Here is a 23398-nt window from a genome sequence, read left to right as displayed (position 1 = left end):
ATGGATAGGTTTGATCTTCTTGCAGTCCATGGGACTTTCAAGAGTCTCCTCCAGCACCATAATTCAAAAGCATCAATTCTTCGGCGATCAGCCTTCTTTCTGGTCCAGCTCTCACTTCCATACATCACTACTGGGAAAACCATGGCTTTTACTATACGGACCTTTGTTGGCAAGGTGATGTCTCTGCTTTTTAAGATGTTGTCTAGGTTTGCCATCGCCTTTCTCCCAAGGAGCAGGCGTCTTTTAATTTCGTGACTGCTGTCACCATCTGCAGTGATCATGGAGCCCAAGAAAGTAAAATCTCTCACTGCCTCCATTTCTTCCCCTTCTATTTGCCAGGAGGTGATGGGCCCAGTGGCCATGATCTTTGTTTTTTTGATGTTGAGCTTCAGACCATATTTTGTGCTCTCCTCTTTCACCCTCATTAAAAGGTTCTTTAATTCCTCCTCACTTTCTGCCATCAAGGTTGTGTCATCTGCATATCTGAGGTTGTTGATATTTCTTCCGGCGATCTTAATTCCGGTTTGGGATTCATCCAGCCCAGCCTTTCGCATTATGAATTCTGCATATAAGTTAAATAAGCAGGGAGACAATATACAGCCTTGCCGTACTCCTTTCCCAATTTTGAACCAATCAGTTGTTCCATATCCAGTTCTAACTGTAGCTTCTTGTCCCACATAGAGATTTCTCAGGAGACTGATGAGGTGATCAGGCACTCCCATTTCTTTAAGAACTTGCCATAGTTTGCTGTGGTCGACACAGTCAAAGGCTTTTGCATAGTCAATGAAGCAGAAGTAGATGTCTTTCTGGAACTCTCTAGCTTTCTCCATAATCCAGCGCATGTTTGCAATTTGGTCTCTGGTTCCTCTGCCTCTTCTAAATCCAGCTTGCACTTCTGGGAGTTCTCGGTCCACATACTGCTTGAGCCTTCCTTGTAGAATTTTAAGCATAACCTTGCTAGCGTGTGAAATGAGTGCAATTGTGTGGTAGTTGGAGCATTCTTTGGCACTGTCCTTCTTTGGGATTGGGATGTAGACTGATCTTCTCCAATCCTCTGGCCACTGCTGAGTTTTCCAAACTTGCTGGCACATTGAGTGTAGCACCTTAACAGCATCATCTTTTAAAATTTTAAATAGATTAAATCTAATCTAGAAATGACCAAAACATCCTTGGAGAGAAGCAGTGCCCACGCTAAACAAATCTGTTCTAAGTAGGCAGAGTTAGTGGGATCAGGTTGTCAAGCCCTGTAATTAAAGTCTATTAACTCCTTTTAGAACAACATTTTAAGATACTAAAGTGCCATCTGATCCTCAGTTAAGTATTGTACCTGTCAGAACCATTCACATTAGAAGATACTTTAAAAAGTAAACAGGTTGCCTCATCTAACACTTGCGTCCTCATCTTAAACAATGAACAAATTCCGTGGAAATTGGTAAGGATCGTATATAGCAGTGTTTCCCAACTGGGGGGCATATGGCCCCCTAGGGCCCCCCGGGATATTCCAAGGGGAGCACAGCTATAAATTGCATAAATGAAGGGCCACAGCACAAGGCAAGGAGACCACAGAAGGAAGTGAAGAAAAAATTCTTTTTTTAAAAAAATTGTGGGTCTAGTGCTCCTTTTTGCCACTTGCATTTTTCTTGGAGCAGTCCTGGTTTGTTTCCAGCGGGAGAGGGCAATCGCTGAGGCTCCCGATCCTGAACACCCAGGTCAGGTAAGTGCGGTGGTGGAGTGGCAATGGATAGGGCTGGGCGAGCCAGAGCTGTTTGTTGCTGCTGCTAGTGCTGGGTCCGATGGTAGTCTGGGCCTAACTCTGCAAGGGGCATAGTGCAATCCACCCCAGCGCCTAGATAAGTGTCTACTCAGAAGAAAGCCACACTCTGTTCAGTGGGCCTTACTCCCAGGTAAGGGTGTGTGAGGCTATAGCAGTGATATTCAACCAGTGTGTCAGGGCCCCCTGGAGTACCTTCAAGTGATGGTCAGGGGTGCCGCAGGCAACACTGGCCTCAGTCCCTCTTTCCTTCCCCTTTGATGTCCTATCACATCTCTGTCTCCCAAAGGCTTGTTTGTTTCAGCAGCCCTGCCTTCAAACTCCACAAGTGGTACCTCTGGGGCTGACCAGGGGGTGCTGGTTGCCAGGAGCAGAGGCGGCCTTGGAGTAAGCAAGAAAGTGGGTGAGGGAGCCCAGCCAGCCAGTCTACCTGCCCTTGCTGGTGGGAATGGACAGTAAGTGGGAGGCTGGGCGGGCAGGCAGGCACCACGCTGGCCTTTCTTGTGCTTGCTGTGCTCCCTGCCTGGGAGCCGAGTGCCTGGTGCTGAAGGGAAGCCTTTCTGCCATGCATGCCCGGCAGCACGCAAGGTAAGGTGCTGGCCTCACATTTAGCCAGTTTCTGTTGGGCTACTAAGGCTGGGGACATCCTCTTCCCAGGCCCCTGTGGAGCAGTGTGAGGAGGCACCTCTTTGGGGCAGCTCAGAGATCAAGGGCAGTGGCAGCTGCTGCCTGGAGGACTCCCAAGGAGAGGAAGAAAAGAGAGGAGGCTGAGGGAACACTCCACAAGGGAGGGTCTTCAAAAAGGGGCGAGAAGCTTCCAGCTCTGCAGGCAAGGGGGGACATAACTGGGCTCCTGACACCCACAGGGGTGCTGCAAAAAGAATGTAGTTGGCCAAGGGAGCTATAGACTCAAAAAGGTTGAAAACCTGTGGACTATAGAGTTTTATCTAGGCAGCCAGGGCTCCTCCGAATAAGATCTTTTTGAACCAAGTCAGTGAGGACCATTTGCTTTTTAAAATTCTCCCAAATATACAGAACTTTCTGTGTGCCTTTTGGTCTGTATCTGTAGGTTTCTCCCTCTTGGGACAAATAAGTGTTGTTTACTTTTTATAATACATGGAAGATGGATCCCCCTTAGGAGGTTGTGGACTCTCCTTCCTTGAAAGCTTCTAAGCAGAGCTTGGGTGGCCATCTGTCATGGATGCTTTAGCTGAGTTTCCTACATTGCAGGGGCTGCACTAGAAAGACGCCCCTTGGGGCTCCTTCCAGCTCTGTGATTCTACATTTTCCTGCTTCAACAATATTTCATTATGTTCCTATCATTTTATGTAATTGTATTTTGTATAAGTTATAAATAAAATATATTCCATTTACAAACAAACATTTAAATAGCTACTTTTTTACTGGTGGGATGGGGGAGTATGGGCGTAGCCAGGATTTTTGTTAGGGGGCATGCTTTTGTTGGGGGGCAGAACTTCAGATTTGTATTGATTTTTATTTTTACTTATTGCCCCCCGCCCCATTGTCTATGCCTGGGGGTGGGGTCCACAGGAAGGAAACAAGGTTGGAATGGAGCCACAGTCGGGAAAAGGTTGGGAAATACAGGATTGGGTGTGAGAAGGAGACTGAAACTTTGTCACATCTGTAAATTCTAGTGAAGATTTCAAAACATAATAATTTATATTAAATCATATGAATCACCATAAACTATTATTGCCTTTGAGACTACAAAGCTAAGCTTGGTCACCTTCATACCAATTTCCAGAGAGGCAGCTGTGTTAGTTTGAAGTCCTGCAGCAGTTTAAACACCAAAACGTGACCTAAGCTTTCATTCAATGCATCTTACAATGTGGCCACTAGTCTGTAAAAGCTTATGCCATGATCAAATGTGCTGCAGGACTTTTTGCTGCTTTTGCTTCATTCCTTCAATAAAAATGCATGTAACCCCAAAGACCTGTTCACTAGGGTGTGAGTGCATCCCGAGTGCGATTTATTTCCACGAAACACAGCTCTGGGTGCCTATATTGCGGAGAGGAGTCACAAGCGACGCGCAGTAAATAAACTGAAAGGCAGCAGGCAGGAGTATCAGAAAACTACCGCGGTAATCAGGGTAATAGGATAAAAAAGGGTCAAGGAAAGGAAAATCCGGCTACGCGAGGAACTTGGGACTAGCCCCGGCCCGCCGCCTCTTCTTGCCCTCGCAGGTCCTTGGATGGGGGCTTCTCTCCCCGCCCGCCCCTCAAAACATAACAAGCGAGGAAAAAAGAGCAGAGCAAAGCAGGCGAGTTTCGGGTGCTCCGAAATGCACAAATGTCTCCCGCAGCGCTCACCATTCGAGGAGGAGGAGGAGGAGGAGGAAGGCAAAGGCGGCGGCGGCGGCAACCCCTTCTTTCCCGCCGGGCGCGCGCTTTCTCGGCGTCACTTGGCAACCGGCGAAGCAGAGGCTCCCCAGCCAGGAAGCCCAAGGGACCCGCCCGCCGCTGCCTCGGATTCGTTTGCGCGCGCGCCGAGACAGGAAGCGGGGCAAGGCCTCGCCGGCTCCGTCTTTTGCAGTGGGCACCATGGGCGGAGCCGGAGGGGCATCCGCCCCCAATCCAGAAAATAAATGAAAACAACTGACCGACTGGGTCGCAGATAAGTCGGTGTCCCCCCCCCCCAATAAATCCTGGCTACACCCATGGTTGGCACTGCGGTCTAAGTTGGTCCTCATTTGTATCACTCTAATTCGTAGACTTCGAGTGTACAGGGCATCTGCATTTAACAGCTTGTTTTCCTCTCCAAAGAGAGAAATCGGAAAAATCAGGATAGTAGCATAGTTATGTTTGGACACCAGCACGTCCTCCCGCCCCCAGGCCCCCAAAAGTAGAAACAGACAGGCATTTCATGCTAAGTTTTATTTCGTGAGAAACAATATTTTCAAAAGTGCAACTTGCCTGCCTGCAAACCAGTTCAATGTTATTTCACATTAAAGGAAATGAGTAAGATCTCCTTAGAAGTATCTTAAACTTATTTGAGAAAGGGCTGTAATGTCAGCAACTTACATATCATACATTTAAATCACATGGCTTCCTCCAAAGAATCCTGGGAACTATTCGTTTTATCTCCCAAACTAAAATTCTCAGCACCCTCAACAAAGTTCAGTTCTGAGGATTATTTTGGGGGAATCATGTGCTTTAAATGTAGGTGAGTATGCAGACTCAGCCATACAGCATTTGCATTGCTTGCAGAAGGTTCTAAATTCAGTTCCTGGCATCTCTAGCCAGTGTTGGGAAAGACACTGGATAGTTGCTGTCAGCCAGCGTAGACAAGGACAATACTGAGCAAGATGAACCAAGAGACCACATAACACCAGTCTTGAAAGACCTACATTGGCTCCCAGTACGTTTCCGAGCACAATCCAAAGTGTTGGTGCTGACCTTTAAAGCCCTAAACGGCCTCGGCCCAGTATACCTGAAGGAGCGTCTCCACCCCCATCGTTCTGCCCAGATGCTGAGGTCCAGCGCCGAGGGCCTTCTGGTGGTTCCCTCACTGCGAGAAGCAAAGCTACAGGGAACCAGGCAGAGGGCCTTCTTGGTAGTGGCGCCCGCCCTGTGGAACACCCTCCCATCAGATGTCAAAGAGATAAACAACTACCTGACATTCAGAAGACATCTGAAGGCAGCCCTGTTCAGGGAAGTTTTTAATGCATGACATTTTAGTGTATTTTTGGTTTTTGTTGGAAGCTGCCCAGAGTGGCTGGGAAAACCCAGCCAGATGGGTGGGGTACAAATAATAAATTATTATTATTATTATTATTATTATTAGTCTGACAAAATCCCCATCAAAGGCTCCTGAGCAAACTTAGATGTCTGCTATCAGTGGATGGATCATCTTAAGAGTTGGTAACTGATTAAAGTGCAGGAAGCATGGAAGATAAATAAATGGACAGTTCTCGCAGTGAATGAATGGAAGTTGTCTCTGTTACGATATTGAAGCAATGCAGCTGCAAGCTGCTAGCTTGAAAGCAAAACATAATGGGAATGTTGGGACTGTTCTGTGGGAAACAGAGGGACAGTCAATTCACAGTGCAGAGGGCACCGGAATTAGCTCAGAGTGTAATATGAGCTGGACAGGAAGTGTTTGTTCTCTCTCGACTGCAGGAGTATGAAGAGAGCAGTCATGTTTTCTGTAACGCTGCAAAGACAGAAATAAAGGCATGTAAATACGTTTCTGTCTATCTCTTTCCCCTGCCGGGGGAAAGAGGGGTGTGTTCTTCTCACACTGAGAAGGATTGCCTATCGCGACCTCTGCCTGGATCTTGCCGGGAAAGCAGGCAGGGAGGTCAACAGGAGACCAAGCCGGGTGCCTGGGAGAGTTGCCAGTTTCTCCTGATAAAGGCTTGATTTCCGACAGTCTCCCCTCACCCCTGTGTGCACAGGATCTGTTTTGGGTCTTCATGGATGATCTGAAATTAAGGGTGAGTAGTCAGGTGGCCAAGTGTCTGCATAATTAATTATTAAGGGTAGCAAAAACAAAAAAGGAATTGGGAAGAACTCCAAACTGGGCTATTAATGTGGCAGAATGTAAGATTGAAAGAGTTCCTGGAAATTTCAGTCTCCTTCAAGAGTCATAGGAGCTGCACAGCAGAAGCTTTTATGAGAAGGTCAAGCTGTCTGTTTCCAATGCTTTTTCACTCCAAAATCATAGTCCTAGCCAGCCATAGTCATGAGAAAGTTCAAGACCAAAAATTCTCTTCCTTTTTTCCTTCTGCTTCATTTCCACAAGTGCAGGAAGTGGACGGGTACAATGTCAATAAATTTCAATTTGCTGTGTTTTTATATCTGTTTGTAGATGTCATTATTACTTGCAATTCTTTCTGAAATATACTTTTTCTGCATCTCATTGAGGGTTGATCTATGTAGCATTTCCATGTTTGTTTGTTTTTTAGATTTGCCTCATTGGCTCTGTTCAAGCTGAGAATATCAGTTATCAACATTATCTATTTTTGTACATTTATATCCCAAATGTCTTCTGTCAGGTAAGCAGCATGGAAAGTTGTTTTAAAAGAACTGTATGAAAAACAAAGGAACTTCACAAAGGAGACTACAGTGCAAAGTTGCTGGCTTACAATTCTTCATGAGATTCAGTGCCATCAATTATGGACTGAATTGGAACTGAAGGGAGAGGGGAGGGTAAACCCCACCATGTATTAGTGCCCCAGCTAACAGTTGCTCCAGCTATGCAGGCCAGGTTGCTCCAGCTATGTAGGCCAGCAGTGGTTTTCCTGTCTGGCTTCCTGCTTCAGTTGTGCTGAACATGCCCAGCTATGTAGGCCAGCAGTGGTTTTCCTGTCTGGCTTCCTGCTTCAGTTGTGCTGAACATGCAAACATATACAATGCAAAGCAAACAATATATGCAAAGGGGGGGAGGAGGGCTTAGCTAGCCTAATAAGGTAATGAAGTGTATCTCTGCCTGTTGATTGGGGGAGCAACTGAGGAACCAAGCTTGCAGCTTAAGTATAAGAATGCTTGTAAGACAATAGGGGGGGCGGCCAGTCTTTGGAAGCTATTCCGCTGGCTGTCTCTGCGCAGATTTTGCAATAAACCTTTTTCTCTGTGAAACCCACCCTGGTGTCTGCTTGACTCCTTCACGCTCACGGCGAGGGCACGAGGTGACTGGATCCGGACCCCTTAGGTTCAGATATCCTAACAGAACAAAGTATTTTTTTATACATATATAATAATATTTATTAAGTTTTCCAATTTAAGAATCCAATAAAAGCCACATTAAAAACATTCCAAATTATAAAATAATCAAACAGTCCATGTATTATTCCAAATTATAAATCTTTGTTTGCCTTCCCATGCTCTGAGGTCGGGGGATAGCAATCATCTCACATTTGTGCTGCGTCTCTAAGTTAGTCCAGGTGATTCCCATAAATCAATCCGATGTTAATCCTTTGTTCATTTTTCGCAGCCTCTGAGTTTGTCTTGCAAGTGAGTTAAATCAAACAATATGTTTTTGTGTGGGTGTTTATTTTCTTCCATGTCTTTCACTTTCACTTCTTTGTGCCTGTAATTATCAACTGCGACACATTCCAAAATGGAGGAAATCTGACTTTCTGCCAATTGTACCAGGCATATTTCCAAACCTCTTCATTTTATCTCTGTCCAGATCAGTTAAGCCCATACTTTAGCTAGAAGCCTCAATTCCCATCTTCCATTCTTAACGATCATTTAGAATTAATTGCAGCTTCCTAAATCTTTTCCACAAAGTTAATAATAAGGTCAAAATGAGTCTTAAATATTAGAATATTCTCCAATCCCGCTTGCATGCATAATCAATTGGTAGTCATTCCTTCCAGGGAGATTTGCCAAGTAAAATAGCAAATATGAAGTATATCAAAAAGAAGCAAGAAAGACTCACCCCCCTTTTGTTCCAACATACCAGTTCCATTGTGATGATAACCCCTCTTCCACTCAAATCCTTTAGCTCCTCAGTGGCTGAATCAATTAGTAGTTTATCTCTGCTCACTCAGAGCATGCCCGTTAATTAAGTCCGAATTTTAATCTTAAAAAACAGGAGTTTGCTCATTGCGGCGACTTTGGAGAGTTGCGAAAGAGACACACGGTGCTTTCCACCCAGCGTCCCCAGCCCCCTCATGCCTTCTGGATTGGGGGCAACTGTTGGGCGATCTGTGGGTGAAGCTCCCTCCCCTCCAGTCCTGACAGGGTTAGGAGGATGATTACTCCCATCTCATCCTCAAAATATTCCGTGCGAAACGGCTCTGATGAAATGAGCAGCCTCTGCCATGGCAAGCCATACAAAGTATCTTTATGATAGAATCATAGAATTGTAGAGTTGGAAGGGACCCCGAGGGCCATCTAGCCCAACTACCTGCAATGCAGGAATCTCAGCTAAAGCATCCATTGACAGATTGCAACCCAACCTCTGCCTAAAACCTCCAAGAAAGGAGAGTCTGCCACCTCACCAAAGATAGATTTTTTGTGCTGTTAATAACTGATTTTTTTTTTTTTTTTTTGCAGCCCCCACTGTTAATATACATTAACTGTTACTGTCTGTCCTTTTTGGCATTTAATTTGCTATGGACGTCTGTTTATAATTTCCTCTCTCCCCACCTGGAATTCAGAGTAACACTTCATTATTATTAATAATTATAATAATAATAATAATTTTTATTTATACCCCGCCCTCCCCAGCCAAGACCGGGCTCATATATCTGATGGGAATGTACTGTCGTCCATGAAAGTTCATCCTGGTTTTTGAGTTTCTCCGTCTTCGTTTTTTTCAGTTTTCCGTCTGAAAATTGTTTGAAAGCTGTTACTTCAAATCCGTGCTGCCAGCTAAAATCCATGAACTTCAAGCCAAACTCCCGGGCGCCTCAAATCACGAGCCCTTCAGGCGCCTTCTGCGCATGCGCCCCAACTGCCCCCCCCCACCTTCCTCTTGAGAGAAGCGCGTGACTTCTACGTCAAGGCGAAAGCCGAGTCTTCCCTCAGCGGACGCACGACTGAGGGCAAATGCCGGCTCCGGTGCGTCCTGGGCCTTGTAGTTCTCCTGGGCCGCAACCTTGATTCCGCGCCACATGCCGTCTGGGGAGCTACGGACTACAACTTCCAGGTGGCAAAGCGGGAGGCGGCGACGAGAGCGGGGCGTGGCTTTTTCGGAGCTCCGCCTTCTCTGCTGTCGCCGCCGACTGCCGCTCCTCGGGAGAAGGTGACCTGCCGGGAGAGAGAGAGAGAGAGAGAGAGAGAGCGCGCGCTTCTTCCGCCGCCGCCGCCGCCGCCGCCATGGTCAGTGAGGCTGAGCTCGGGATCAGATTGTGCAGCGAGGCGTCCCGCAGCCTTTTAAAATGAATCGTATTATTTCCTCGGCTGGGTGGGAGGCAGGAGGTTCTGACGAGATCCTGGACCGGCGGCGAAGGGGGCGCCTTAACCCGCAGTGAAATGGGAGGGCAGCGAAGGCAGCGGCTGCGCTTGTCCTTCTTCTGCGGGGCGGAGGGGCAGCGGCCACCTGGTCAAACCGGCGCAAGGCCCCTTGCCAGGATGAGGGGAGGAAACTTCCCACCTGCGGGCGGGCGCCTGAAGGCTCTGCTCTCGAAGGGCGGGGTCGGGGGGCAGGGACCCGGGCGGGGGGGGTCCCTCTATTTCAAAAGGCGAGCCAGGGACTGGGGTTGACTAATCGGGCTGGGGCAGATGGGTTTAATTGGAAAAAACCAGACCCACGAGCATTGCAGACGTAATTTGCCACCATAATTTGAGCACCGGCTCAGGTAACTGCGTGGGGGTTGAGCGTGGTGTAGGATGAGACATCGGGGTCCCCTTGGCTGAGTTATATGCTCAGTAGATTAGTGTGTTGCACATGAGACTCTAAAATCTCTTGGTCGTGGGTTCAAGCCCCACTTACTTTATTTATTTATTTATTTACTTATTTTATTTCTATACCACTTTATATAGTGGTTCCTTCCAGCTCTACAATCCTATGGTTCTATGAATACATGTGGCAAGGACAAAGGAGAGTTGGAGTAATAGATCTTCAACCATGCATGAAAGTCCTGGTAAATCAGAGCAAGCCCATAGCTGCTGTTCTCCCATTTTGCAACTGCAGTGCAAGCAATGAAAACATTTTCTGGGCTTTAGTACAGTGGTACCTCGGGTTACATACGCTTCAGGTTACATATGTTTCAGGTTACAGACTCCGCTAACCCAGAAATAGTACCTCAGGTTAAGAACTTTGCTTCAGGATGAGAACAGAAATCGTGCTCCAGCGGCGTGGTGGCAGCAGGAGGCCCCATTAGCTAAAGTTAAGGTTAACCTCAGGTTAAGAACAGACCTCCGGAACAAATTATGGTAAGTTCTTAACCCGAGGTACCACTGTACTTGGGTTTTGTGATGCACGCTGCCTTGGCTCTCTGTTTTTACAGAGTATGTGAGAAGAAGCTCTACCCAGTTACATTCTTTTTGCTATCATAAGCCTTTGTGGTGCCAGTGTGGTGTAGTGGTTAAGAGCGGTAGTCTCGTAATCTGGGGAACCAGGTTCGCATCTCTGCTCCTCCCCATGCAGCTGCTGGGTGACCTTGGGCCAGTCACACTTCTTTGAAGTCTCTCAGCCCCACTCACCTCACAGAGTGTTTGTTGTGGGGGAGGAAGGGAAAGGAGAATGCTAGCCGCTTTGAGACGCCTTAAAGGGAGTGAAAGGCAGGATATCAAATCCAAACTCCTTGTAAATTGGAAAAGTATCTGCTTGGCTTGGAAGGTAACCTACAAGCGGTGATGGGGCAGGAAGGGAAAATATTTTTCTCAAGTTTTATGTCACTGTTGTTCATTAGTAACCAGGGTATATAGCACTTGAGGGGACAGCTGCAGAGAGCACTGCCAGCCTTGCTCAATAACAATGCCCCATTTATCGTCTTCAATTTCAGCAGTGTGTGACTTACTGGTATTGCTGGAATGTCTCCTTGTATGACTTTCAAGGTGCTCTTCAAGTAGGCAAACTTCCAAATTCTGGTTGGGGCCATAGCCATAGTCTGATGCTTTCTGATGAAAGGACTGACTTAAGGTGCAAATTTATATTCACTGTGTTATGATGGTGCAAATCAATTGCAAAATTTTGTCTGGTTTATGGTATGTGACCATATAGCTGTTCATCCACTGAGAGGAGGCAATGGGTGTCCCATAAGACACACCCTTTTCCTTATGGTCTGCAGCTCATAACACTTTATTAGGTAACATGTAAGAGTGTTATCTGTAAAGATTTAAATGCTTTTGGCGCTAGGGATGCGGGTGGCGCAGTGGGTTAAACCACAGAGCCTAGGACTTGCCGATCAGAAGGTCGGCGGTTCGAATCCCCGCGACGGGGTGAGCTCCCATTGCTCGGTCCTTGCTCCTGCCAACCTAGCAGCTCAAAAGCACATCAAAGTACAAGTAGATAAATAGGTACCGCTCCGGCAGGAAGGTAAACAGCATTTCCGTGCGCTGCTCTGGTTTGCCAGAAGTGGCTTAGTCATTCTGGCCACATGACCCAGAAGCTGTACTCCGGCTCCCTCAGCTAATAAAGCGAGATGAGTGCCGCAACCCCAGAGTCGGCCACGACTGGACCTAACGTTCAGGGGTCCCTTTACCTTTACCTTTTAAGAAGCTTTTAAAAATATTTTATCTTAAGGGGTAAAGGTATAAAAGCTCACAGGATCAGGCTGTTAAATTAGTGCAGTCTGTGATGGAAGCAATTAGGCACCAAAATTGTATAAAGAGACGGTGCTGTATAGCTATGCCACAGAAGCATCTGGAATAAAGAAACTGTCAGTGTTGACTTGTAGCACAACCCTGGAGGGAAAATATTGATTTACTTTAACTACTAGAGACTAAATGAATGGCATCATTAATAAAACGCCCGTGAAAGCAGGAATGTTGATTGCAGCAATCTCCCCCATAATCCCCAACACACCATTTAATCCTGATGATGTCAGAGCACAGGACATATTCTGCAGTAAAACCAGAGATGGTATAAAGAATTAACTCTTAGTAACAAATTATACAAGTTACCTTTTTTTAAAAAAAGCATTTAAATCTTTACAGATAACACTGTGAGCTTTTATAGTAATACAGCAGCGCTGTTGAAATATGGAAGAACTGTAGGTGGATCAACATGCTTGTGCATCTACTAAGTTTGTGGTAGCCCGCATGAGCATTCCAGTTGTTTTGGACTTCCAACAGCCCTGACCTACATACCCACTGCTTGGAGATAAAAGGAGTCCACAGTTCACTCCCAGTCTAAACTGAAGGGCTCTGGAAACTTGTGTGGTGCCAAGTCACCTCCCTCACACTCCCAGCTGCAGGCTCTGGCACTCAGTGAAGAAGCCAATATTATACACAGAATTATGAGAATTATTAATTGCACGCAATTTTAAGTTGAGCTTACAGTCATGACTTCACATGGGGAAGGGTGCTGAAAGTATGTTGGCAGCTGTTGCTTTTCTGAAAACAGCAGGGAGGAGTTACATGGAACTTGTGACAGGTGAGAGTTGGGAATACTTCATATAACACAGCCCAAAGGCCTGGTTGAAGAGGAACATTTTTGCCTGGCGTCTAAAGGTGTATAATGAAGGCACCAGGTGAGCCTTACTGGGGAGAGTATCCCACAAACAGGGATCCACTGCAGAAAAGGCCCATTCCTGTCTTGCCACCCTTTTGTGGAGGAGGCACACATAGAAGGGCATCAGATAATGATTGCAGAGTCCAGGTCAGATAATATGGGGAGAGGCAGTCCTTGAGGTATTGTGGTAATTATGCCTCTCCAAAGATACAAGGAAGCCAGAATTCTAGTAACAATATTAATAACTAATACACTAGTACCTCAGGTTAAGAACTTAATTTGTTCCGGAGGTCCGTTCTTAACCTGAAACTGTTCTTAATCTGAAGCACCACTTTAGCTAATGGGGCCTCCTGCTGCTGCCGCGCCGCCGGAGCACGATTTCTGTTCTCATCCTGAAGCAAAGTTCTTAACCCGAGGTACTATTTCTGGGTTAGTGGAGTCTGTAACCTGAAACGTATGTAACTTGAAGTGTATGTAACCCGAGGTACCACTGTACTAATAAGTCTATTTAACTTTCTCCTTCCCTTTACAGGTATGATGCATTGTCTTTCATGATTGCTTTCACTAGTACAGGTTCTTTACTCATAATTAATCATAACATTTAAATGGATTTGTATTTCTCTAGTTTAAACCAGTTCTTTTTGTTGATAACCATGATTATTTTATCCAGTTACTGTAAACTGGCCAACACCAGTAACTTAGGAAGAGGATCTTGGGGATTGTAATTAATACAGACTTCAAACAGCTGGCATCCAACATTACATAAGTTGCAAATCCTACTAAACCTGAAAAACATTGTCTTGCTAAGTTAAAGTAGTGCATCAGATATAAAATAGCAGACTTTTTTTCCCTTGTTGAAACTTGCATTTTGTTTTTCTTGAGGCCACATCTTTTCTTTTGTTCAAACTTTTTAATCTAAGAGCTGTTGCTTGAGTGAGCTGAAATTTCTCTGCTTTGAAATAGCAGCCTGCATCATTTTGCTAGCAATGAATAGACTCAAATACCTTCCTTAAATGAGCACAACACTTAGCTTACCCCACGAGTTTGGTGTGAGAGCAGATCTGGCCAGTGCCTAAATGGAAACCACATATGGCCACATTGGGTTTCATGATGAAAGAAAGGCAGGGTACAAGCATAAGGAGAACTGCTCCCCATAAGATCTCTTAAATATGTGCATGCATGTTCTCTATAACAGTGTGTCAGTTTCCTATGTCATTGCCTAAAGTCAGATGTTTAATTGTAGATACCAAAAGTTGCAAGGCACTTTATATTCTCATATATATCTGACAGTATAAGGTTACCTAGTATATTTTTCACCCTTGTCTTGTTATATGGTGGTCTTAAATAAAAATTGTCTTTCAGCTTTTCATTTTCTACATGTAACTGCCGTGTTTCCAAAGACTGTAGTTTTTGAGAAATCTCTTTAAAATAGCTCATGTTTAGGCTGGTACGGAATATTGATGTTTCTGTATTCTGCATGGGAGATTTGTCCTTTTAACGTTTCTGTTCTGTTTATAAGTTTAAAATGTGTTTTGGCTGTCCCAAGACTGAATAATTATAATGAATTCTTGGCAGTCTGGTTCGTTCACAGTTGGAAGGTTAGCTGAATCATAGACCTCCTAACAACCTTCCTGACAAATTATTTGCCAAACGCTAACTTTTATGAAAGTTCATTCTACAGTAACAAGAGAAAACGTGTTTATGGAAATCTACAAATATTCTTTCTCTTTCAGTCCAAACCAATCAAAGTCCTCGTGACTGGTGCTGCTGGACAGATTGCCTACTCTCTGCTCTACGGCATTGCTAAGGGTGATGTCTTCGGAGCAGATCAGGTAATGGATAAAATGAATGATAGCATACCCATAAGCAGTCCATATGAGCACAAAGGTCAACTCTGCAGTTGTTAACAGACATCCAGTGCAAGAAAAGGGCCTCATTGACTTTTTTGTCAATTGTTATTAAAGTGACTATCTTGTGGAGGGAAAGTGAGATTCCATTATGCAGAAATGAGTTTTTTAATATATATTCATTGTATAGAATGGTAAGAAAGATTCTGACAAATTATAAATTATTCTTAAATATATTTTGTACTTCATTAATATGGTGGTACAAACAGGACAAGGAATCTAATTTAATTTGATCTTACATGTAATCTGATCAATGTTAAATAAACTAAGTAACTGACACAACTGTTGTTGCTTTACAGCCTCTTATTCTTGTGCTATTGGATATCACTCCCATGATGACTGTACTGGATGGCGTACTTATGGAATTGCAAGACTGTGCTCTTCCTCTGTTAAGAGGTGACAAGAAAATTCAGTTTGTGCTCTGTCTGCAGATGCTTAGGTTTGAAATATATGGGCAAATGAGAGAGACATTACTGCCAGATTTAACAGCATTGTTCAGTGTAGTGGCCATATATGTCAGGGCAAAAGAGGACCATTTTGCCTTTCTGTAAATTGAAGAGATGTTGGCTTGCATGAGGAATTAAATGTAAGATTAAAAACGCATTAAGCCCAACGATTAAAAGCCCAACGCATTAAGCAGACTATGGGAGGTATAGTCTGTGGTGGAAGAAAATAATTTTCAAAGCACTGGGGAAGCTTGTCCGGTAGTATACTTGCACGTTTTGCTCTACTGACCACTAGTGCCAATTAAAAGAAAGTCAAATTTTTTAGAAACCTACCTCACACTGATTCAGTGATTGTACATTTGTGTGATGTAGTTAATTTCAGTGCTGAAAGCTTTTGCCTTTGGTTATGCTTACCTAATAAAGTGGCCACTGAATCATTATTTCAATAACCTTGAAAAAAACGGGAGAAAAAGGAGGCTTGTGTTTTCTTTTGGCTTGCATCTAAACCAGTGCTTTCAAACTTGGCTTTCCAGCTGCTGTTGGACTACAACTCCCATCATACCTAGCTAGCATGACCAGTGGTTATGAATGATGGGTTGTAGTCCAGCAACAGCTGGAGAGCCAAGTTTGAGAAACACTAATCTAAACAAAGTTTAGACCAGTTTGGATCATGGAAGTCACGAAGCAAATTCACTTCACAATTTATTAATAGGTTGAGGCATTAGAGAAAAGGCATTAGGTTGAGGCATTAGAAAAAGAGAGAATTGACACTTGAGCAGACGCAGTGGCAGACTTTTTGATATGCTTTGGGATTTTGGTCACAGCCTTGTTCTGAAGGCACTGGTTTCCCCTCATAGTTTTACCATAAACTCATCTTTCAGCCCTCTTCCTCTCTACTTACAGAGGTAATTGCAACTGACAAAGAAGATGTTGCATTTAAAGACCTTGATATAGCCATCCTAGTTGGCTCCATGCCAAGGAAAGAGGGCATGGAACGCAAAGATCTGCTCAAGGCAAATGTGAAAATTTTTAAGTCACAAGGAGCTGCATTGGACAAGTATGCAAAGAAGACTGTTAAGGTGAATACAGCTGGTGTGACGTGGTTGCTAAGAGAATGAGCTGTGCCTCAAGAGATTGCTGATTTACATATCATCTCATCATTGTCACTCTCTTACTTCTGTCCATAATATAAGGACACTAAGTCTGGTCTACCCTTTAAGCTGTTAAAAGGATTGCTATCATAACATGTGAAGTACTTTGAATACAGAAATGAAGTTGGCACTTCTTTAATTAAAGTCGAGCATCCAAGTTTTAAGCTACCTGAGTCTTTAAAGGGGGGGGGGGAGACATTTTTGTACCATTTGTCTTGTTAACCAGTTTACAAAATGTTTCTAGTTTAGTAATTTGCCATTTATCAGATTTCAATTTCCACATGATCAGTGAAATGTTGATTTACACAATTTATATACTGCTTTAGCATTAAAAAAAAATCTCTAAACTATAAATCACATCTGAAATCTCAGCAATTGTGGTTTAGCTGGTTGGTCACTTGACAGACTTGCAGTAAATAGTCCACTTTCTTCCTTGCCCCCCAATCAGGTTATTGTGGTAGGCAATCCAGCAAATACCAACTGCCTGATTGCCTCAAAGTCTGCTCCATCTATACCAAAGGAGAATTTCAGTTGTTTAACCCGTCTGGATCACAACAGAGCTAAATCCCAGGTAGGAACTCTCTTCTAAGTTATAGAAAATACTTTTTTGTTCTTTATGTAAGCCAGTTTTTTGAAATAATTTGTTTAAAAGATTGAAGTAATTTGTTTAAAAGAAAGAAGTAACTTTAAAAGATTGAATAATCTAAATGCTTGAAATTACCATCTGATCTTGGCATTTTCTGCTTCCTACCCTCAATAAAACTAGATTGCTATCAAAGTTGGTGTGACTGCCAGGGATGTTAAGAACTGCATCATCTGGGGGAATCACTCCTCTACTCAATATCCAGATGTTAATCATGCCAAGGTGAAAGTGCAAGGAAAAGATATTGGAGTTTATGAAGCTGTGAAGAATGATAACTGGCTCAAGGGTGACTTCATTACTGTAAGTTAATAATGTGGGTGATTTCGTTTTTTCTTGTCTTGTCTATTGCAGCAACGTAACATGAGTAGCAGATGTTCCAGAGTCAGGATTTCAGAATATCAGCTTCTACATTAGCGGTTTTGTACAGTGGCCATGCTCTGACATTTGCATGTAGATAAACTCTATGCATGTATAGTCATGGGGAAAAGAAAGTACACTCACCTTGAATTCTGTGGTTTTACATATGAGGACATAATAACAACCATCTGTTCCTTAGCAGGTCTTAAAATTAGGTAAATAGAACCCCAGATGAGCAACAAAACATGTCATATTACAGAGTGTCTGAATTCAGAATTCAAAGAGGGTTTTCTTTTTCCCAGGACTGTATGCCCTACACCAGTGGGACCACTGCATAGAGACACAATTCCCCCATACGCTTTATTTCAGTGCTATTGTAGCTAAGGAAGCAATCTCCCAGAAGAATTTGAACATGGAAAAGAAGTAGTCAATATAGAGAGACTTTCGGCATTTTACAGAAAAAGATGTAAAATGAAAAAGTTTGAGGATATTAGAAATCAGGTAATGAGTTGGTTGCATTACTACCAACTGAATGAAATGTTCAAATGTCATAAAAAGTATGGCTTTGATGACCAAAGTTCTCAGTCTGAAAGGGAACCAATAGAAAATAGAGAAAAACTGATTTCGAGGATATATAAGATATTGTTAGTATAGGAAACCCAAGACGAAATTGTTATGAAAATGATATGTAGATGGTCCCTAACACCAAGTAAATTAGCCAAAATTTATAAATCAACATCTAATCTTTGTTGGGAATGTGGTGGCCATGCAAAGTAGCTAAGGACTTTTGGGAAATGATTTATAATGAGTTGAAAAGGATATTCAAGGTAACCCCCCCCCAAAAAAAACACAACCCAGAAGCTTTTTTTTAACTAGGGATAGCTGGAGCAGATATCCAAAAAACTCGTATAAATCTATTTCTTTACGCAACCACGGTAGCACGAATATTGTACGCACAAAAATGGTGCGATGAGGTGATACCTACCAAAGAAGAATGGCAGCTGAAATAGATAGAATATGTAGAATTGGTAAGTAAGATTTGAGGATTTGAGTGAGAACAGCAGTGGGGGTGCACTTTTTGTTTTTACTGTGAGATAAGGTGAAGGTATAGAGTAACTATAATATGCAGCACAAATTGAAATTTTGAGGGAACCATGGAGGAAGGGAGAGAATTTTGTAGGTGGAATGATTGATTGCTAAATTTGAAATGTCGAATTGTTTAAAATTTGTTTATCTTACTTTTTTAAAAGAAAAAATAAGAGACGCTGCCTGGCTTCTTGAGCAAAGGCAGGCAGGCACCTTTGAGGGAGCCCCCAGCCTCCAGCTCACGTGAGCCAGAGGGCGGGGGCTGCCCACCCCTCAGCTGTTCAAGCCCCCATACTTCTCTTGCAGCCGTCAGAGTGGTATGAGGCTGAGCAACGTATCTTGGCTGCGTCTTCCTCCCCTAAGGTGGGGAGGAGGAAGCAGCCAAGATACATTTCAGGCATTGTGATATATCAGCGTATATAGCTGCTGATAGATCATAATGTTGAAAACCAAATCTTACCCAGCCCTAATCTATTCTGGATCTTTCACATAAGTTGTTACTTTATGCGGTAGAAGAAAAAACTCCCCCCATACATTATTCCAGAACTGTTATGTGACAGGATGCAAACAAAAAACCCCAGCAACAAAAAACCCCAGCCTCTCTGTCTTGGACTCATTATAATAATGAGTAATTATGGTAGTAGGTGCAAATAGTCCAGTAATTTTCCTCTGTCAATACTACAGACTGTTCAGCAGCGAGGTGCAGCTGTTATTAAAGCCAGGAAGCTATCAAGTGCAATGTCGGCAGCCAAAGCTATCTGTGATCATGTGAGAGACCTGTGGTTTGGCACTCCAGAGGTAAGTGTTGCAGCAGCCCATAAAGAAGCTAGCTTTGATAATAGCTGTTTAAAGTTTAGTATATACTTCCTTTATATTAGGCATACAGCTGATCACCTGATAATCTTATATATGCTTTCATGAATTTCTTGGTAAAATCACAAATGTGATAAAATATCACAAATGTGATAAAACTGATCATAAGTGTAAAGAGAAAAATGGCAAGTTGATATTCTGGAATGCAAAGAATTGTAACAGGATGCAGACCCTTCCTTCAGAACGATATATGCTTATGCCAAATGTGAAGTAAATAATTGGGAAAGTACTACACTATTTATTTATTTGTATTCTTATTTAAAGGGTGAATTTGTTTCCATGGGTGTTATTTCTGATGGAAATTCATATGGTGTCCCTGAAGATCTGATCTATTCATTTCCTGTTGTAATAAAGGTATGTAAAAAATATGCAGTTTCTGAAATACTTGTTAAGTAAATGTGATACTGTGCAAAGTTCAAGAAGCACAAATGCAATGTGGACATCACTACCGTGAGCATTAAAGAATCTATAAAACAGCAACAGCAGTTTAGATACTACCCCTAAAGCACATAGTGCAGGATTTAACTAATGAGTCCTGCAAGTGGAGCCACTGTGAAGGGTTTCTGTTTGTGCAGTGGGGCTCCCCTTCTCTCCTCGTCATTCCCGGCTTTGGGGAGCGGGCCAGGAGAACCCTCAGAACAGCACGCAAGGGGCATTTTAGAAAAGCTAAAATGCTTGGCCTGACAGAACAATCACCTTTGTGTAACGATGAACTCCCTCCCACACCTCTATTTTTTTGTTGTTGTTGAAATTATTTTTATTGAGTTTTACAAATATTTTTTAGGCAAAACATACATCTTACATATAATATATAAAAACCACTTGGCCATCTCAGCCTCAGACTTCCCTCCTCCTCGACTAATGGTTTTCCTATTTATACTCTAATATTGCATTTTATTATTGTTGTTATTACCCTGAAATCCTAATCTTAAATAAACTATTTAAGAATCATACTACAGTTGTACCTCCGGTTGTGGAAGGGATCCGTTCCTTGGGCGCATCCCAAAGTTTACGTAAACAGAGGTTCAACTGTAGTAATAAATGATACATCTAACCTTATAAAACTTCTTGTAACTCTACTAACAATGTCAGTTGTTTACAGTTGTCTTTCAAATACAGCATAAATTTATTCCCGTCTTTCAGAAAGATCTGGTCTTGCTGGTTCCAAAATTTCCCCGTCAATTTCGCCAAATCTGCATAGTCCAATAGTTTCCTCTGCCACTCTTCTTTCGTCGGAATCTCTTCCCGTTTCCATTTTTGGGCCAATAATTGCATATAATTGTTGCATATAAAAAGAGTGTTTTATCTTACTTATGTATTTCTCTGCCTACAATACCCAGTAAAAAGGTTCTGGTTTTTTTACAAATGTATATTTCAACATTTTTTAAAGTTCATTATACAGGTATATCATTTCCCAGAAAGCCTTCACTTTCTTAAAAACCCACCACATATGATAGAAGGTACCATCTTTTTCTTTACATTTCCAACATTGATTATCTGATCAGTACATTTTTGCTAACTTCACCGGTGTTATATACCATCTGTACATCTGTACATCATTTTCATTACATTTTCTTTAAGCGAACTGCGCGCTGTAAAATTTATTCCGTCTTTCCAAAGTTTTCCCCAGTCTTCTAATTGTATATTATAACCAATATCTTTTGCCCAATGTACCATAACAGATTTAACTTCTTCATCTTTCACATGCCATTCTGAAAGTAATTTATACATTTTTGACAATATTTTAATTTTGGAGCTTAACAAATCTAATTCAAACCTGGATTTTATATACTCAAATCCATTATTTTTTAAATCTTCTTTAAATATTTCATTTCTTTGACCATAATGCAACCAATCTTTTACTAAACTTTTAATTTCCTCATAAGATTTTAATTTCCACTGATTATCTATTTCCATCACCAAATCTTCATAGGTGGCCCAATTTCTTTCCATATTTAGCTTTTTTACACTTATAGCCTCTATTAACACTGCTTGCTTATCATTCCTGGTCGTCAACTATTCAATTATATCAACTATTTTTCTTATGTTATCTTTCATCTAACTACCAGAAAGAAAGCCAGCTTGGTCTTCATGTGTTATATCTTTTAATACTCTTTTCAATCTGTTTGCTAAAATACTTGACAACAGTTTATAGTCATTATTTAACAACGATATTTCCTTATAATTTTTAATTTGTAACATATCTGCATCCTGTTTTGGAATCAAAGTAATAAATACTTCTTTCCATGTTACTGGGATATCTCCTTTTTCTAAAATATTGTTCATCACATCTTTCAAAGGTATCATCAAGGTTTGCCCCCACCTCAATAATATATTGAATACAGTATCGTAGTAACTGTAGACATAGGGTGGTCATTCAAATCATATGCACCACTTACATTATTTTCATAACAGTTTAACGTAGCTTTCTCCAAAAAATCAAGTATTTTGGCAAAGTGTGAAGTTCCCTAAAACACCTCTGCTGGTTGGGAATGACCAGCTTGTTTATTAGAAGTCTGTGGTTCCATGATTCCCTATATCTAATGTCTAGTTTGTTTTAAGCTCCTGTGCGGAGGCTAGTGAATACCTAATCCAACCTTCTCCAAGCTGGTGCCCTCCTGCTGTTTTGGAGGACACCTCCCATTATCCCCAGTCAGCAGGAAAGGCTGACCTAATCAATAGCCCTGTCACACCTTTATCCTGTAACACTGTGGAGTTGAAATTTGTTATGGTTTAAAGGCTTTAGAAGTCACCAATTTATTTTTCACAGGATAAAACATGGAAGTTGGTCGAAGGCCTTCCTGTTAATGACTTCTCCCGTGAGAAGATGGATTTGACTGCTAAAGAGCTCACTGACGAAAAGGAGACTGCTGTGGAGTTTCTGTCCAGTGCATGACTAGGTGCTGCTCAGGATGCTTCGGGAGATGGCTTAAACACAGAGGAGTCTAAAAGTCGTCTCTAAATTCAGCATCAAATGCGATTACTGTATCCATCCGTTGTCTTCCCCGCCCCGCTGCAGCAGTCAATACCTGCTTTGTTGGTACATCTGTGCCTGTTATTGAGTGCTCTTAGTAATGAAGTTATTGCACAACATGTTTCGAAAGTAGTTTGCACACTTGACCAAATCTTCTTGATTTATTACTGTTTGCTTCTTGTATTGCATTGTGCATTAGAAGGATAGTAGCCTTTCAGCTTTAATTACACTAAAACCAGCTATATAGTGCTAAAAGCTGATTTTATGAAATGGGCTTTAGTACTTTATTCATCAAGTACAATTAGAGCCACCATTGGTCTTTATCAAAGTGCACAAGAGCCTATATTTCTACCATTAAAATCTCTTAAGTAGGAAATGCATTTTGCATACAATGAATGTACCATATGTTGACCATCATTGATGCACAAATTTTACTGGAAATTACATTAAATGTTGCTGAGTAAGCAGCTTTTGTGGTTTTTTGTTTACCTTGCTTTCATGAAAGTATGTAAAACACAACCTTCACCATAAAGCAGATTGTGTGCATTTTTTAAAATAAAGCAAATCTGGAACTAGAGTGGTTTGAAGGTACAACCATGCACAGAATATACAATACCTCTACGGCAAGCTCAAACAGATTATAATAGCATTTCTCTGTACTCTGCACACAGAGGACCTACTACTTGATGCTGCTTCCTCTTGCTTCAAATATAGCCAAATAAACCTTTTTTATTATTTTTAACCTCTCTTGCAAGCCTGAGCTAATTTGGAGCTTTGGCCTGCCTGACCCTCTCCCTGCAACTGTTGGCTGCTCTTTCTTCATTTCTTATACATGCCTTCTTAAATCTCAGCTCATCTGCAAGCTCCTAATGCTGTCACACTGGTTTCTTTCGATGCCTACCACTTTTCTTATTGGAATTGTCTGCATTTGTACCTTCAGTAGTTCACTTGGACTCCCTTCTCTTTGAGTATTTCTGGCCATAGTACTACACACAGTAGTTCTTACAGCTTTTGGAATCAGCTTTTTAAAGTCTAAAGTTTAAAGTCTGACAACACTCAGCTTTCCCTTGCCTGTGTATAATGAAACCCAAGAGGACAC

At 42.4% G+C, this 23398-nt stretch overlaps 2 protein-coding genes and 1 long non-coding RNA gene across 3 annotated transcripts in view; 2 read left to right on the top strand and 1 right to left on the bottom strand.

Moving 5' to 3' along the window:
- WDPCP (WD repeat containing planar cell polarity effector) overlaps positions 1-4202 on the bottom strand; it is a 201504-nt gene extending 197302 nt beyond the window's left edge. The window contains exon 1 of the mRNA XM_080997392.1: positions 4102-4202. The gene's annotated coding sequence lies outside the window, so the exon portion shown is untranslated. The remainder of the gene's footprint in view (positions 1-4101) is intronic.
- Positions 4203-4329: 127 nt separating this feature from the next.
- Positions 4330-9199, top strand: LOC308472526. The gene is made up of 3 exons (XR_013983554.1): positions 4330-4409; positions 6699-6788; positions 9063-9199. It is a non-coding gene; the product is annotated as an uncharacterized lncRNA (long non-coding RNA).
- A 153-nt stretch (positions 9200-9352) lies between these two features.
- On the top strand, positions 9353-22763 carry MDH1 (malate dehydrogenase 1). The gene is made up of 9 exons (XM_080997505.1): positions 9353-9564; positions 14596-14694; positions 15069-15165; positions 16119-16294; positions 16815-16937; positions 17133-17309; positions 19137-19250; positions 19590-19679; positions 22096-22763. Exons 1-9 carry the CDS (start codon positions 9562-9564, stop codon positions 22219-22221), a joined length of 1005 nt encoding a protein of 334 aa, XP_080853631.1. The 5' UTR covers positions 9353-9561; the 3' UTR covers positions 22222-22763.
- The last annotated feature ends 635 nt before the right edge of the window (positions 22764-23398 follow it).

The sequence above is a fragment of the Podarcis pityusensis genome, assembly GCF_964106645.2.
Source record: "Podarcis pityusensis genome assembly, chromosome: 3".
NCBI lineage: Eukaryota > Metazoa > Chordata > Lepidosauria > Squamata > Lacertidae > Podarcis > Podarcis pityusensis.
This window is presented reverse-complemented; position numbering and strand designations above follow the sequence as displayed.

Excerpts from the sequence above, each read along its gene's own strand:
- MDH1 (XM_080997505.1), top strand. Across the intron at positions 14,695-15,068 it reads ATGTCTTCGGAGCAGATCAG|CCTCTTATTCTTGTGCTATT; the intron begins GTAATGGATAAA and ends GTTGCTTTACAG. Across the intron at positions 19,251-19,589 it reads TGTGGTTTGGCACTCCAGAG|GGTGAATTTGTTTCCATGGG; the intron begins GTAAGTGTTGCA and ends TCTTATTTAAAG.